Source organism: Mchenga conophoros, linkage group LG17 (genome assembly GCF_057382185.1).
Source record: "Mchenga conophoros isolate Kocher_MC1m ecotype Shallow Benthic linkage group LG17, M_conophoros_male_GT1.1, whole genome shotgun sequence".
Lineage (NCBI taxonomy): Eukaryota > Metazoa > Chordata > Actinopteri > Cichliformes > Cichlidae > Mchenga > Mchenga conophoros.
Window position 1 is genome coordinate 36,658,797 of NC_140542.1, and position 17,736 is coordinate 36,676,532.

A 17,736-nucleotide genomic window follows, 5' to 3' on the forward strand; every position below is an offset into this window, starting at 1 on the left:
CTCTTGTGGGAAATGTGCAGCTGTTCGTTTGATATGCTCGATTATTTTTAGACTTCACGATTCAGTTTTTCATGCTTTGTACCACTTTCAAAGAAATATAAAACGTTAGGAAATTCTCTTCTGAAACTGACTTCATGCAATCCAGCAGGATACACTACTCTAGCACTCTTTTTGCAGGATTACCCAGATCATTAGTAGGATGACTTCTCATTCAGACTGATTCAGAATGAAGCAGGAGCCAGACTCCTTACACGAACATGCTAATTTGACCATATTACCCCAGTGCTGAAGTCACTTCTCTGGCTCCCAGTTCAATACAGAATAACCTTTAAAATCCTTCTACTGGTTCATAAACTCAATGATCTGATCCCCCATTACACTGTGGACTTTCTCAGTGTCTATAATCCAGCGCAACCTCTCAGGCCATCAAGTGTGTTGATGGTGCTTTCAGTTACTGCGGTGTTATTCTTTGGAACAAGCTGCCCTCTGACCTGAAGTCAATTACACTTGTGTCTTAATTCAGAAGAACACTTAAACCTTTTAGTCTCACATTTCTTTTACATTTCACTGTATGTGCGCATTTTAGCTTATATTTAGATCTTTGTAAAGTTATTCAGTGTTTACGGCACGGAGTTTATGTGTAAATAAATACGCTACATAAATAAAACTGTTAAAAAGTTACAGGTTAGAAAAACAAAATAAAGATGAGCATAAACACGCTGAGATGCTCTGCAGTGCCAAGATGGATTACAGAGATTAGTTATAATTCTCTGGATTTGTCCCTACAAGTCATTCCTTTTTTAATTATAACTTTCCCATTGTTAATAGAAAAATATTGATAGGAGCAGCTTTGAATTGTACTGATCTGTTGAGTCTTGGTGTGTGACTCACTGATATATGAGGATTAACAGGCAATTTATTTACTTGCCAGTACTCTTTACTCGTCAAAAGAAATTAAAGCTACTGTGGTTTTGGAAAACAGGTGAAATGTTATTTCAGATGAAGCTGGTCTGACTGGTGTAGTGAGGATTGTGTACACCCCTTTCCAGCAATACATTTCGTGTACTGTATGCATGTGTGGAAGCAGGTGGCTTTACCTGCGGTACTACAAAGCATGTCCTTTCTGTACTGGGGTCAACCTCAAGCTACAACAATGGGCTGTGAGACCTTTTACAACCCGTCTGTGCGGTTTAGCAGCTTTGCACAGGTTATTTAAACTGTTATCACAAACAAAATGAGCTCTTGCACATGCTTATAATAGACTTTTCATATGGTATTGTTGTATATGTGTAATCGGGGATACACAACATAGTTTAGGTAAAAAAGGCAAGCTGATTGACAGCTTTGAATCACTCAATACCTTCTTCTTTGTTTATTTCTTTTTAACTCACCTGTGAAGTCCTCCAGGCACTCGCAGGTATAACCGCCCTCTCTGCTCCGACACCTCCCGTTGTTCTTGCAGGGCCCTGAATAGCAGAGGTCGATCTCGGTCTCACAGTATTCTCCGGTGAAACCGACCGGGCAGCGGCAGCGCAGCCCGTTGATGGGGTGGATAGGTCGAAACAGAACCGTGTCAGAGGCGATGAAGGGAGGGGAGCTGTCAAACTTCAGCACTGATACACACTTCATGTAGTTCTCGCAGGGCTCCCGTAGGCAGATGTTATCATCAAACGGCAACACCTGAATGGAAGAAGGAATTTTAGCTACATTTATTTCTTCTACTAATGCTTCTGATGTTTTTGACCTCAGGACTGTGCGTTACCTCTTGAGTGGATATGAGCCTGAGTCGAGTCCTGTGGAGGTAGATCTGCTCCTGCAGCTCCTCAGATGGGAAGAACATGCCTTTACCAGGAGCCCCTCCGGGCTGCAGCGCCGAAAAGGTTACGTTGAGGATGGAGCCTTGGACGTCGGTGTCGTTTTGGATGTTAAACACAAACACTGCTTCCCGCTTGGTGGAGAGTACATCCGCCACTCCCTCAAGAAAGAGGCTGAGCAGGGGAGATAGAAAACGCTCCTGGGACATGTTCTCCAGACGAACCGTGATGCTGTTTGTCAGCATGTCATCAGTGATGATAGTGACCCGCAGTGTGCAGAGGGCAACAACACGATGGATACCATCTGGAAAAAAAGAGGAGGAAGATATTTTGCCTTTACTTACGGAAAGCTCCAGATTACAGTAAAAGTCTAACAAGGTAAAAAGTTCAGAGAAAACAATGTACCTTTTTGGAATAAAGAGCCCTCGGATATAACAAGCAATGAAGTGAACTCATACAAAGGTATAATGACAAGCAAATTTACAGACAACTGCACAAGGAACCCAACCACAGTTTACATGGTTAAACTTAAGGCTCACAGTGATCTTGGCTCACAAACATGAGACACAATACCAAAACTTATTATCAAAACAGAAGAAGGTCAGAACAAAAGTTGTAAGCCAAAACATTCAATTCATTTTTTTAATATAGTACCAAATCTTAACATCAGTCACCACAAAGTGCTTTAAGGACCCGACAATTCCCGAGAGAAAACCTCAAAAATTAGACGGCACACTAGGAGCAAGCACTTGGCTACATTAGAAAAGAAAAACTCCTTTACATGTCATTGTATGTAGACTTTAACACAGAAATAATTTTACCTCCTGAATAACTTCACATCTCTTCTCTCATTTCTCTCCTGTCTCTTCACCCTTCATCTCAAGAAAAGTCAGGAGGAATCACATCTGTTATCTCTGCCAATTCCAGTCTGTGTTTATCTCAGACTATCTTCAGGAAGTCCAAAAACTCATCTAACAACTTGTATTTGAAAATAAAAAATTCCAAGAGACTCTTTGAAAATGTATTTATTTAATTTTAAAAATTGAATTACTCTGATTTTGGACAGCGGAGGACAAAATCGGGCATTTATTTTCTTTATTTATCTTATTTATTTATTACTTCCAATAGTGCTAACATACTACACAGGGCATGAACAAGATTTTTTTTTTAATTTTCATTGTAAGTGGGCTAAAGTACTTAATTAAAAGTAGTCTAACATAAATGTAAATGCTGTGATTTGATTATTTTAATAAACCATGTAACTTGGATGGATTCAACGCTGGCGTGACCACAGTGCACACGTCTGCTGTTGCTCACAGTGGTCCAAGGGACGCTCAGGGAGTTTGTGCGTTCGCTCAGACACGTGAAAAATTAGAGGGAACATTGCTATCAAGCCTTTTTTCGCAATAGTTAGCTTGCTAATTAGCCATCATCATATGAATTCGTAATGTTTCTCAAAGAGTAAACAGCAGATTTACATTCCACTTACATTCTGGTACAAGTTTATAAACCGTGGGGCGGGATGAAAACAGGCATCGTATTTTTTTTCATCAGATAAAATGACAGTCATCCATGGCTAATTTTATTAGCAATAGTTAGCCAGCTTATTAATGCGCAGCTAAAAACTCTGCCCTTCAGGAACTTTTAATAGTTCTTAAATGAGAAGTTCACAAAACTGTTTTCAAAAGCAAAATGAATAATTTGTAATTTCTCAGGTTATTGTGCCTGGGAGCCACTATTAAGTATGTCTCAGCTACATGGAGTACCTTTAAGCCACATTGTCTGGACCCAATCCCAAATCTGCACTACTGCTTGACAGCTTGACTTGTTTACTGTGTAACACTTTTGCTGCTAGATTGAGTTAAGAAATTTCAAGTTGGTGTAGACTCAATCTTATTCAAGCCTTGACTCGGAGTAATTAGATTAGTCTAGGATTGCCGCCCCCAGGGTCATGCCTACTTCTTGCAGAGCTCTGTTGCTTATGAAGGGAAACAGAAGGCTCTTGGCCTGAGTGAAATACAGCAGGCAACAGGTGGTGGGGCCAGATGAAATTTGCTGGTGGGGGATAATACTGTTGAAGCTACGAAGGGAGATGGGTCGCATTGCACAGCTTTGCTAGTCCATGAGCACATGAGTGTGTCATATGTGTTTTCGGGTTCACGGTGAGGTCCGACCACAGGTGCCCTGTCACTCTCAGGCTTGCATGAGATCACTTCTCAGGCACTTAAACTCTTCTCGCACACATGAAGATGCACAGATGTCAGTCAGAGCAGGGTGCGGACAAGCGAGTTCTGGATGCCTGCTAACCAGACTGGAGGTCATTTCCAACCACACACAGATGAATAACTCACAATGGGAAGCAACATGGGGGTCGGCTACTTCAAAGCAACCGAGAAACTGCTACGTTGGGGCTCCAGGGATTGTAAGGGAATCATCGGCGGCACGGATAAAACAAAACAAACACACAAGTGTAGACACACATTAACGTCACTCTGCAGGGCAGTGAAATTACACAGCAGCTGCTCTTTATCAGACTGCTGTAATGTGCTGGAATGGAAGTGCTCATTCAGCACAGCACTAACAGGCTAGCTGCTAGAGTAGCTGCTAGCCAGTGTGTTTATTTCTCTAAAGTTTTCAGCACCTGCCTCTCAGTGTGTCTCTGGGAGGACAATGTTATCTCACTTGCTGCAAGAAATCCATCACCTGGTATGCTTGAATACACATATCCTGCACAGATGCAATAAAATATAGAGAATATATGAAGTTATCTTTTAGGAACTGATTTTCAACTTTGATTGCTTGATGATTTTGTACACTTCCAGTGCCAAGTGAAGACATTATACCAGAGAGGCCTAGCGGCATCATCAAATAACTGCCTAAGCATACATAATAGGTGTAGACACAATATTTTATTGTTTTCCCTTATGGTAAAACAGGTAGATCTTTACAAATTGTTAGCTTCTTAGACCGTGTGAGCGGCATATGAGCAGTAACACCAAAGAGCGCTGTGGGAGCCTGGCACTGGGTCTAAAAGTGATGGACCATGACAGAAAACATAATAGAATTTGTGAGGCAAATCTCACATTGGCCATGCACTGACGGATAGTCAATCGTAATCGACACAGTGTGACAATTCTGCGTTCATTATGACCTTTTGGCCAAGAAATAATGCAAGAACAAGTATTTACATTTTTAAAGGTTTCACAAGGTGTTTATTTCCTTTGGTTTTCCAGAGACATCTCAGGCCAGGCTATTTATAGAGCCCACCAGCTGCTAACATGGGATCACACACATGCAGAGGATGGGCTGGACTGTGGAAAGGGTGTGTCACAGGCAGCCGACGGCATGGAAAAACACATTCTGCTTAAGTATGCCACACACAAACTCACACACAGACAGACACACCACAGTCACACATAGGTGCCAACAGGTCTGCAATGTTTTAATAGACAACCCTCTGATTAAAAACAAGCTAGCAGCATGCAAGCCGTGCTGCTGGCCACTTTGGATGGAAACAGTTTATTATATACACGTTCCCTTATCTTAATTAGCTGGCAATATTCTGCACTGCTTGATTGACTGGCTAAGTTCAGTAATGATAGGCAGCACGTTCAGGCTACATTGTGACTCACTTATTGCACCTTTACAGTCTTACAGCGTCAATAAATATGAAAAACACAGATTAGAGATAAACAACAGAAAAGGAGACTCATCAATGGGCCACACATGCTTTGCAGGTGGTGAGGTCTGCAGAGGTGATAAGACCTGATAAAGAACTGTGAGGCAAGCCACACCGGTGACAACTGACCACACACACACAAACAAACACACACACATGGATGTATACACATAAAAACCTTGTGTCGATCGACAGTCAGTGTGCTTCCCTGACCACATTTTTCTTAAAAGTAGAAAGGCTGTCTATCTCCTTGAGAAGACCCCAACAATCAGATGATCCCCTATGAACTGGCACTCGGCGACAGTGGGAAGGAAAAACTCCCTTTTATTAGGAAGAAACCTCCAGCAGGATCCAGCTCAGTAATATTGCAATAAAGCGGCTCGACTGTTTGTTGTGATTTGGCGCTATAAAAATAAAATTGAATTGTACTGAATTGTTCCCGCTAACTCACGCACTCTGTGTTTGTGGTTGGCGCTGTCATGTCAAACCCAGAGAGCTGACACACATTGTGGCCAGCTGTCACCGTGACGGTCACAATGTGTGCAAAAACAAACAAGATGCTCGCATAAATGCAAACGTCTGTGGTTGTTGAAAAGTAGAAATGTGCTTACGCTGCAGTTCAGCTTCACTTTGATTTACATCAACCACTAGTAGGTAGCACTATTAAGCCTTACAGTTTGAACCTGTGCTCATGAGGTCACGCTGTAGTCCCTTTCAACTCTGGTGGCAACTGTCTGAACAGTGTAAAAGCCAGCGCCGGTGTTTAGTCAGGGGAGGGCGGGCAGTAAAACAACAGAAAACAAACAAGACATTTGTATCTGTGGCAGCTTTCAGAGAGGTGACAAGCCCACCAGAGAGAAACACACACACACATTTCCCCCCATCAGCCCCCACTGAAAGGTAGATGCTAACACACGCTTTCCTCTCTAACATTAGAAAGCTATTTTATACATCTTTTCATTTTAGCTTCCCCTCTGAAGATAAATCCATCCTGCTGGCATTTATATTTATTTCTGACTAAAGAGAATGGCAATTGAGAGCTTAAAATGTCACAACCACAGGGGACGTGCCCTATTAGAAAAGACGGAAACCTGTAAGGAGACGGGGGGGTTGTGAAAATTCTTTATATTCCAGCACAGTTCGTTTTATAGGTTGTTCTTTAAGCTAATTTTTCCCTTCAGTTTTCTCTTTTTTTTCTCTTCTGCCTCTGGTTTAGAAGAAAAAGTTTAAAATTTTTGAACCAATACAAAGCCTGTAACCTTTACTGGCTTGCAGCCAATCACTGGGCTGAAATTCAAACAACAGCCCCTCCTTCTTGGACACACCTGAACACCTTCAGCCTATCAGGAGGGGAAAACAAACGCCAAGCTTGACTTCAGAGGTGATCTAACACAGAGACTCTTTGAATAAGGCAAGCTGGCAACGTTCCACCCTCTCTTTTTCTCTTTTCCGTTTTCTTTTCCCTTCTTTTTCCAGCCCACCAATAGGAAACGCTGCCCAGAACAATAACTTTCAGGTGCTCTGAACTGATCTTTCTCATCTTTTTGCTAGTCCGCTCTGCCCTCTTTATGTGCTTCATTAAAACGTTTTAGCTTTCCTCAAAGGAAGCCTTCCCCTCGACAATAATCTACAACTGTTCTGTTCGTCTGTCCAGCAAGATGTCAAGTCTCCTCTCGTTTCCTCTCTTCTTCTCTCTCACGGCAACCGGCGCCAACATTGGATCACATATCAGCAGCCTGCAAACACACGTACAGACATCCTGTATGCTGAATGTGGAGGGAAAGCACACTGCAAAGAGTAACTTAGGTTAGCTCAATCAATGGGTCATCAATCAAAAGACTTAAAGCCAGCATAGCAGAAAAAAAAGATGAGCGGAAAAAGGACATTTGTGAGGGCAGGAAATGAATGAGAAATGCCTATGCAGCACAGTACCACCTGAAACAAGTGAAAGAGTGACCCTAAAACTAGAAATGAACTCAGTTGGACTCAGTGTGCAAATTGTTGAAAATCAAAATCACTGTTGCTTTCTACATAAAAAAAAAAATCACATTTAACTATCACATTTGAGCTCAGCAACCTTCGAGCTCTATAGGAACATATCCAGAGTCGAGTCCCAATGGCAACACGTTGGTCTGCAAATGTCTGCATTTGTAAATTGGATAGCAATTATTTGCAAACTTTCAACAGTCTCTCTGAGAGCGATTGCTCTCAGAGCAATCCAGGTCAGACTGCAACTGTTAGCAGAAAGGTTGCCTCCTGTCAAGTGACCTGTGCAAACACTTTGCAATCGAACGTGGTCATGAATGTGCACAAGCTGTAATCCATCGCAGAATGTGAAAAAATTCAACTTAAACACCAGACGCCATCTTTTTTTTTGTAGTTGCAATGAGGTCATTGTCCTATTTTTACTCGTGTGACTGATCCATCAGCTTGCTCTGTATTAGGAAGCAGCTTTGTCAAGCTAAGTGTCTCAAGTATTTTTTGGTTGAGCTGATTTAATGTAAGTTTGCTTGGCTAACGTTATTTCAGGAACACGGTACATGAGATGAGCCCTCAAGTTCATAGTAGTCTCAGACTATTTACAAGATAGCTTTTATTTAGTAAAATTTGGTGTCCATGCACTGATACAATTAAGCTAAAGAAAATATGCTGTATCCCCCGCCCTTTATTATGCATCCCATAACAAAGCATGATTTACAGTTAAATGTTTAACTATGACAAAGTGGTCATTTTAAATGCAAACATGGGTTAACCAGGGGTTAACTGCAGGAATGTCACAGGCAGCAGGTTAACAGATACAGAAAGAAATAATAATTTACTGGCTCTAAGAAAAGTCTGTTAGGTCACATTATAACAGTGCCTTTTCCCCCCTCCCTGACATCTCAAAACAACCTAACCCTAACTTCATGCAAGAGGTTAAATTCTTGCACTCTGACAAAGTGATTTCTGGAGGAAGAGCACAAAAGTTCAACTGCAGCCAAGCATACCTCGCTATCACAGCTCTCCCCTTCAGCGCTATGGAGCTTCACTCTGCAGCCACTCGCCTGCTCATGAGTTTGAGTGTTTTCTCTCATATCTGGAAGCACTCAGCGAAAGCCCCTCTCATCTCCTGCCATAATCTGTCGGCCATATTTTTTCTCAGGTATGCCTATTTGATCAAAGTGTTGCAGAGAGAGTGAGGCTAGGTTTTGAACCCTCACACTGACACGTGGCGATAAAGCTGACAGGAGAGCGGCCCTGCAATCATACGGACAGGGGGGAAAAGGGAGGGAAAGAGGAGAGAATCTCTGGACACGGAGACAGTGAGAGATAGGGAGGAAGGCAGTATTATACCACATGTTGTTTCACATGCAGTAGTTGAAAGGGAAGCTGATTAACTGCAGGGACGGGGTTATCTTGTAGCTCTCAGGGTGTTACACAAAGCACCTTCCATCCTTCTCTGACTGTAGTGACCATTAGCATTCCATCGTATTAGTACGATTCCCTTTCCTTTAATTTATATCGTTTCTTCAAGTTATCAGAAACCCCCTAAAAAAGTATACAAAAGACTCCATTCACCCCTGCACTGAGTGGTGGAGTAGGGAAGGGGCGTTTGTGAGGTATGGGTGTTGGGTGGACGGTTGAGCGCTCAGGCTGTCAGAAAGATAACATCCTGGCCACAGCCGGAGAACAGGTGGGATTACACGCAGACACACTGACTGAACCAGGATCAGTGAGAGAACAAATCAAACAGAAGGCAAACAGGTGGGATGTCAGAGAGAATGAACTTTTGGGTCCCACGGCACAAATGTACAGCTCACATTAGAGAGCCCACTTGCTTTAAGCTGCCCACCAGTTCAGTGGTAGTTCTCTTTTGGTCACAGTGACAACGTGTTTCCTTTGTTTTTTTGATGACTATCCAAAAGTTACTCTTAGATGAGAAATAAACCATGAAGGTTCCACTGTCCACTTCATTTTTATCTCTTTTTTGACCTGTCCCACTGTTAAGATATTTGTCAGCAGATATCTTCCAGATAGGGAAGATATCTGTTACAGCCTAACTCATTATATAGCATTATGCTATAACACATATAATGCCAGTGTAGACTAACTTAACTAACTAACTGTACTTTTCAAAACCAAAACCGGTACTTCTTGTTCTCGACTACTGTTGGTACGTACTGAGTAGGGTTGTCAAAAAAATATTCACTTTAATACTACTGATGCTAAAAATTATTATTGGATTAGCATTAAAGCATTAAAATGATAATGTTAATGCTGCAGCTAAGGAAGAAAACGTTATCAGTACAGCCTGTTTTTACACAGTATTAATTTAACAGAACACAATTATTTTTCAAGTGCGACTTTCTTTAAATCCTTGATTGAAGCCAAGAAAGCAGCAACTAGACAGAAACAGTGGCAGCAGACCTTACCGAACCAATCAGATCAGCACTGAAATGTGGTGCCAAGACACCAGAACCGCAGGAAGTAAACAGATCTGTAGCTTTATTGTTTGAATCTTTATTTTAAAAGATGTGCCTTTTAATTTTGCATAATTTCCTAGGTATCAATTTCAAGTTTGAAATTCTATGTCTCATGACAAACTTATTTGAACCATCTGTACACATGATTTAGTATCAAAAGAACAATTTAAAAAAAATGCATAACAAAAGTAGCCACATAGCCCCATGTCATGTCCACATTCAGTAAAACCACCTTTTTTCTCTCCTAAAAATAAAAATATTTCCAAAATTGGTTTTATAATATATTAAAAAACTTTTTTCAAAAACTGTGAAATGCTGGTTTGGGTACATTATAAAGTGGAGTGGAGTAACACTTGAAGAAACACCTGTTGTAGACCAACTTATTTTCATCCCAGGGTGTCAGATACTCTTGTTTTTGTTGTTGTGTCAGTAACACAGACAAAGTTAGGGACAAAAATGGGCATCGTACCCAAAAGTTCATAGTTTTTTCCCATATAGTGTGTCATATGAGTGATACCCGATGCTGCATCTGAGAAGCCTAGTGACGTCTCAACACAAAGAAATTAGAATTTTTTTTCAGATCTTTCGTGCCAGTTTGATCTGTCCTGTTGAGTTTTTTAACGCTATTATAACAGATGTTTTCTGATCTCAGCATTAAGTCATAAAAACCGTGGTGAACAATGTTGGATTAAATTTTATATACTCTTCTTCTTGGTCCTACCCACATATCTGTAAGGGTGTACTATGGGGGAAACTCCCCCTGTATAAAACCTTTGACTTGCCACACAAGGGAGTTCAAAAGCTCCCACTGCTGTATCAACTACTCCTCCACCTTCACCTTTAATCAGAATGGACTTTCACAAGCTCTCCACAAGTGCCCTTAGTGGCAGTGCTTAAGCAGAGCACTCAGGGGCATCGAGTGCCAGGCCAAGAACCCACCCGGCTAGAATATCTATGTCCCATTTAGGATCCCTGGGAGAGAAGGGGTGAAAAGAATAGAAGCCCTGTTCCTTCCCAGACAATGCTAAACAAGCCCGGATAGGGAGGCTAGACAATGAAAATGAGCCCAAATGAACGCCTGGCTTGATTTTGTGCCTGAGGGGTGACTGGTATTAGTGTACTTGTTAGCTCATCGCCTTGTAGACAACTGCCATAAAATGGTAATTAATCACAGGCCAGGAGTGCAGATTTGGACATGAAATTGAAATCAAAGATTGAGCGAAGAAAAGGCATCCGGTTTGTTGTTGTGACAAGATTCTTGATGATACAATCATTACCTGGTAGTGACTGACATCACATTCTGGTGTTAGATTGAGAATACCCTCGAGATGGGAGGATGGGAAGTGAAAAAGAGGAGGGAACATTTTGGGGAAACAAATTTACTCATCCACCCAGTGTAAATCAATGAGACATAAATTCTTTCTCTTCAAAATTAGGTAGATGTCATGTGGCGCTTACCCTTGCCTGGATCACACAAAGTCAATAATGACATTTAAGAAAGCCAAACACCAGTTGTGTTGCACAACATTACGACTGGAGGAAGCCCAAGCTCGAGAGTGAGCTATCACCCAACATTAGCACTACAAATGTGCAGGCAATCGAAAGTGCTATCAAATCTCTCTCAGTGCAGCACTGCTTTTATAATTGATTTTAAAGCCCTTTTAAATCCACTTAGCTGAGCACTCTGGGACTTTGGTATTTTAGTTGTCTCTGCTCTCGATCTGTCTTCCCAAGTCGTCGCTCTCCTCAGTCAGCTAATCAACTTAAAGCCCTCCATTTCAGCTTATTACAGGTTCAAAGGTCACAGCTTCCAAGCACAGTCTGGCTATGTTTTCACAAGATGATACAAGAGCAAATAAAAGAAAAAAGGAGAGAACAATCCCCTATGGCAAAAGTCTGAGCAGTTTTACCCCATTCTGAAGGTAAATTAACAAGACAGAGAAATGATCTGGGAACTGGTTCTCTGTCTTACTCTAAGAGACAAGTTAATTGATGACTTTATTACAAATTGCCTGTTATTTTCTATTATTCATGCAGTCTCTTCTAATCCAAAGGTTAACTGTCACACGGTTTCCTCAGGAGACCTTCAACTGGTTTCACAGATAGATCTGAGTGCTAACTTATCAACTGTACAATAACTTTGTGGTACATGTTTTAATAAATTGGGAAACAAAGGAAATTAAATGAAGAAAATAATAACTTCAAACACTTCAAATACTACTCAGATCAAGTGCTGAGATGTATGGCGAAACAGCTTATATCAACTGAGGCAAAGAACACATCGATTTAAAAGCTCTGATATAAGTCCAAACTCTGTTGGGTGGATCTTAACATCGTATAACACTTACAGTGAGCATAATTATGGCCTGTCATGACTAGAAGGTGAAAAGAATCCACTCGAAAATAACGTCCAGTTTTAATTTACATAAAACAGTTCCTTATTTAAAAGAGAGCAATGCAACAGGGTTGGGTTACAATACAAAATAACATGTTTTTAACAGGTGTCCTACCAATTACCAAGTGTAACAGCAACAGAGTGACACAATGTTTACCAGTGAGCATGAATGTTCAGATAGTTTCGGTGTGCTAGATTGAGCTGCAAACTCAAGAAGCGATGATAATAGTAACTGAGTTTTTACATAAAATTACTTTTTATCTTGTTTTCATCTTCAACCTGTTAGTCATATTTCATATTATATAAAGTCCAGTTTCCTCAAATGAAAATGCCCATGAACAATGAATGTAGCATTTCTTTGTGAAAGTAGAGAATTTAAAGAAAAGCCTAAGCCACAGCTATGTGCAGCGTGACTTCTTGCAAGTCATCTAATTTAGGTTGTTGTACTTATGATGCAGGACGTCGTCACCACAACTCTAACAGGCCTGAGTTCTTCAGTTCTTCCTGCAAAGTCAATGTCAGCCAACTCTACTGGAAAATTTCATATGGAAACAGACGTTTAAACTGCTTCAGCCTACATACAGTTGCTGCAAGCCACTTTGCAACCCTCTACCATTTCATGCTAATCACGCTGTTTCTGACTTGATAACTGCCATGTTATTTATGGGATAATGTTGCTGTCCTTTCTTTTTTCCTCTCCATATATGCACATGGAAAGTCTGGGAGGTCCCAAAACAGAACCACGCCACCAAATATGAATTACTGCAGATGGAATAATATTCATATTTTAACCGAATTTGGGCTCTACAAAACAGAACAGAAATAAATAAAACAAAAAATTAAGTTTTTTTATTTGACTTGATGCAATACATCAAATTAAAGATATGAATTGTTGGAATTTTTCCAGGCTATTAGCATAAGAACCATGGATACATTTCCTTTGATTTCATTTCATTATGTTTTGCAGTGAGTTCTAATGATCTCCTGCAATATTCTTTTGAGCCTGTTATCAGGCAATTCTAAAAGTCTATCCTTTGATATGATAGTTTTGGTTTAAGCTTGTCTATATTAAAGTTTCCTACCTTTCATATGTAAAGTAGGATATGGGATGCACGCTCACAGGCGCAGACACATGCAGTAATGGTCTTCATGGACAGGGATAGCTAGTAGCCACTGATGTATCACCATGGCGAAAGTCCCGTCAGTCTGTGTGTGGCGGCTGATTAGTATTAGCAGTATAAGATCTTTCCAAAGTCCCCATTCAACAGATCACAGAAAAGGTGAAGAGTCAAATGGGCCTTTCTCTGTTTCAGTGGAAGGGATCACTCAGCTATGACCAGGAATGTGTGTGTGTGCATGCAGACACACACACACACACACATGCCCAAACCAGAGCTCTTGCTCTGCCCACACAATCTCCTCACACACAAACATGTGCTGTCACATTTCAAGCAGCCAGTGCAAACAAATATGATTATACACATATATGAATGCAAAAAAATTAAATCAGATTAGCATTTATCTAATTCCCAACAGCGCACACACGTATTTAAATGCACATGCTGCTCTTCCTCTCATGCACTCTCTATCAGTGATCCCAATTTGATAAGCTGACAGCAGACAAATAGTTGGTTTGGTGGGAGGTGCACGCTGATCAAAAGCCTCCCAACAGGTCGGCTCGCACCGCTCTCTTAAGAGCTACCCAGCCATGAATGGCCTAATAGGACCCACGTATCCGTTACACTGACACTAGATCCCGTCTTTCTCTCTGCTTCTTTCGTTAGTTGCTGCCTTCCCTCGCTTATCCCATCTGTCATCCTGCAAATCTGTATGTGTTATTCAGTTTTATTAGGGATGGTATTTGAGTAAAAATTTTAAGATTTGAACTAGTAAAGTATTTTAGAAGAGTACCCATAACATTTAAAATATATTCAAAGACATAAGATAATGCTAAAGACATAACATAACATAATCATCAACAGATTTTTTTTCTGGAAATTTTTTTCTTCCGTTTTTATCTCTTTGCATACTTTTCTTTCGTTGTCTTGTTCCAAATCTTTCTGCTTTCCTCCGTCTCTTTCTCTCAAAGGAGGTGTCGGGTTACAGTTATTGTTGGTGCTGGTTACTGATAAATAGGGTGCCTAGTTACCAGCCAACGCACGATTGGCTCTTTTCAACAAAGCGCAGAAGGAAAAAAAAGAAGGGGGTGGGGTATACGAGGGTCGCCCAGGGAAACCATGAGACTTGTGTCAGTTTAAATAGAGAGTCGGGCAAATCTTGGAGGCATTTGCGTGTGACTGTGTGTGTGTTCAAATGCATAAATGTGAATACGTTTCGCCATTACCGCTAGGACAAAGCTAGGGAGACACTGACCCCTCCAACGTCCCTGAATACCGCCGTCAGCACCTGCTGAATGCCCGCTGTGTACCCCATCCTCCCTCCACCCCTGCTGGCATTAAAGAAGCCCTGTGCCAAAACTCCACCCACAAAAACACAAGCTGCCAGAATAAAGGGACAATAAGAGTGAAGTGATCTCATCTGAAGCTTAACTGTTATCACGAAAGAAGTTCACACCAATAGACATATAATACTGAAACCTAAGATGCCAAAAAAGGTAAGTGATAAATGGCATTTTATGCAGAGTATAAATGCTGAAATTATATGAAACCCATTCTTCAATAAACACTTGAATATGAGGACTGAAGCTCTCGGGTGCACTAACTAAAGCTTAGTAAAGCTGCAACTTAAGGTTAACATAAAATGCTCACACTCAGGTCCATTAAAACAGATTAATTTGCTATAATGTTCAAAACCATTTGAACATTATAGCATATGCATTACATAGTGATGTAGAAAGGTGCAGAAAGACCACGTGGGCTACAAATAAGACAAAGTTTGCATTTAGGAAAATGTGTTTTCTGTAGGAGAGGGGATACCTATGTTTGGCATGTGCTTGAGACTTTACAGCTTCATTTTTTATACACAAAAAGCCAAAGTGCACTAAAGGAAAGGGGAAAAACCCACAAAACAATGACATTCTTTGGGTAAAATGCCCTGACTTATTTATAATTTTAATGGCTAAAATTGATCTTTCAGGGATCTTTGCATACATATAATATTTTATCTCTGACAGCTTACTTATTAGGCTAGTTTTTTCTTCAAGCACACATATCCTCCCCCTTTTTTTAGATACCTGGACCCCAAGCAAGTGGCAGGATTGCTAGTTACAAGGATGAAAAGAATAGCTGACATTCCTCATTTGCTGTTTTTACCAGGACAGGAAAAAGCAAATCAAACATGAGGGAATAAAATAACTTTCACAAAAGCAGACTGCTATAATTGTTAGTTTTCCTTCCTAATTAGCCACAGTAAAAATGTCTCATCCTCTGTTCTCCTGTTGAGTGATTGAGGCCTGCAGGTTTGCTCTCAGCCCTGCTGTCAACTTCAGGAAGTCTACAGAAATATTATAAATTGTTAATGTATTAAGCAGAACTTTGATGCTGACAGTTGAAGAGTGAAAGCTAACAATTATCAGAAGACAGCACCACAAATGCTGAGCTATCACAATCTTTAATGGACTAAGGTGTGACCTTTGAGATGCTCAGAACAAAAATCACTATGGTATATATAGTGATGGTATGCAGTTACCTCTCTTTATTGTAGTTTTTAATCTAAAGTGGTATGGAGTGGTATGCATACATAAAACAAGAAGTCTCATTGCTAGCTTCCTTTGGCTAACTCCCCTGACTGACCCACAGTAGCAACATATGCCGTATATCAGCTGTTAGTTTCTGCTAGCCAGTTGGTCTTCCAGCCAAACATTTGTTCAATCAATGAGTCATTCATGAATTCTATTTAGTGTTTAAATAAGTCAGCAAGGCAGCAAGTGAAGCAGTCAAAGCTCACTGATTCATTCATGCGTTCAGTTTATCAGTTAGTCACCAGCAAACCAGCAAGCAGTCCAAAACAGCGCTGAAACAGAGGCAGATGTCTCACTGCTGCTCGGACTCATCCGGCCCACCTGGAGCTGCTGGCTGCCAGCTGATCTCTTGATGTTTCTATCCTCCCCTGGCCCCGTGCCGCCACCCATCCGAACCACATCTGTGACATCTTACTCGCTCTCATTCTTGGATTAAAGATAAATACTGCGGAGGGCAGCTTGGGTGAATTTTTGAACCGACTGCTGTTTACGTTACATGTCCGTTCTTTATTGTCAAGGCTAATAGTGGGTTTAATTTCATCGTGTTTGTTTTTGTTTTGGAGTGGACATCTTTGCTTTCATAACCAGAGAGAAACAAAGAAGCACGGCACCATTAAAAGCTTTTGAACAGAGCTCTTACTAAGACTACTCTCTGTGGAAGCAATAAGTAAATGCAGCCTCGATGGGGGCTGCAGAGGGAGAGGGCTAGAGGAGCGAAAACAGCAGTGTAACAAAGCAGTACGGTTGAGCGGAGAGGAATAATTCCTTCTCACCAGGAGTTTCTTTGAAGTCAGTAAAAGAGGGAATGTGCGGGTAGAAAAATGGAGATTGCCCCCCTAATCTCTTTCTTCTCTCTTCCCCCCTCCTATTCTTACTTTACCTCATTTCACTCTCTTCACTCCAACTCTTATCGCCGCCAGAACTCGCATCCCTCTCCCTGTATCACTCTCCTCTTTTTCTTCTCTTAGCTTCATTTTTCTCCTCCCTTTCTCTTCTCCAACCCCGGGTCACTTAGATGTCACTGTATTGTACTGGCTGACATGCATGACAGGAACAGTGTGTGATAGTGAGTCAGCTTCAGGAAAGAAAGAAGGGGTGGTAGTGAGAGGTATTAGTTTCAACAGCTTACCTGTTGAGCATCTGCTTACATGTCTACTGTATTAGACGGTATAACAACAGTACAGTTGATTTTTCATTTCACTGGCGTCTGCTATTAATGCAGCTAAATAACACTCTAGGGCAGGGGTGTCCGACTCCAGGCCTCAAGGGCTGGTGTCCTGCAGGTTTTAGATATTACCCTGGGTCAACACACCTGAATCAAATGATTAGTTCATTACTGGAGAACGTCAACACATGTTGAGGAGGTAATTTAGCCATTTAAATCAGCTGTGTTGGATCAAGGACACATCTAAAACCTGCAGGACACCGGCCCTTGAGGCCTGGAGTTGGACACCCCTGCTATGGGCCTAGGTCATCAATAAATGGGCCACATTCTGGATCAGGGCCCACATGCTGTTCTTTACAGTTCTTTATAGTAATCTATACAGTATAGTATGATTTATAGTATAGTAAACTCACCTGTGAACTGTATTAAGGTTGCTAACACTGACCAATAGTTGCTAGCTGTCTGCTATGTATCATCTCAGTGTTTAGAAATCACTGTATGAACCTCTCCACTGACTTTT

The 17,736-nt window shown here is 41.1% G+C and overlaps 1 protein-coding gene across 10 annotated transcripts in view; it reads right to left on the reverse strand.

Moving 5' to 3' along the window:
• celsr1a (cadherin EGF LAG seven-pass G-type receptor 1a) overlaps nucleotides 1-17,736 on the reverse strand; it is a 95,868-nt gene that overhangs the window by 53,908 nt on the left and 24,224 nt on the right. For all 10 annotated transcript variants that reach the window (XM_085251447.1, XM_085251446.1, XM_085251445.1 and 7 more), the window contains exons 2-3: nucleotides 1,763-2,118; nucleotides 1,392-1,680 (exon numbers count right to left, since the gene is read on the reverse strand). In XM_085251447.1, coding sequence (XP_085107573.1) covers nucleotides 1,392-1,680; nucleotides 1,763-2,118 — 645 coding nt within the window. The remainder of the gene's footprint in view (nucleotides 1-1,391; nucleotides 1,681-1,762; nucleotides 2,119-17,736) is intronic.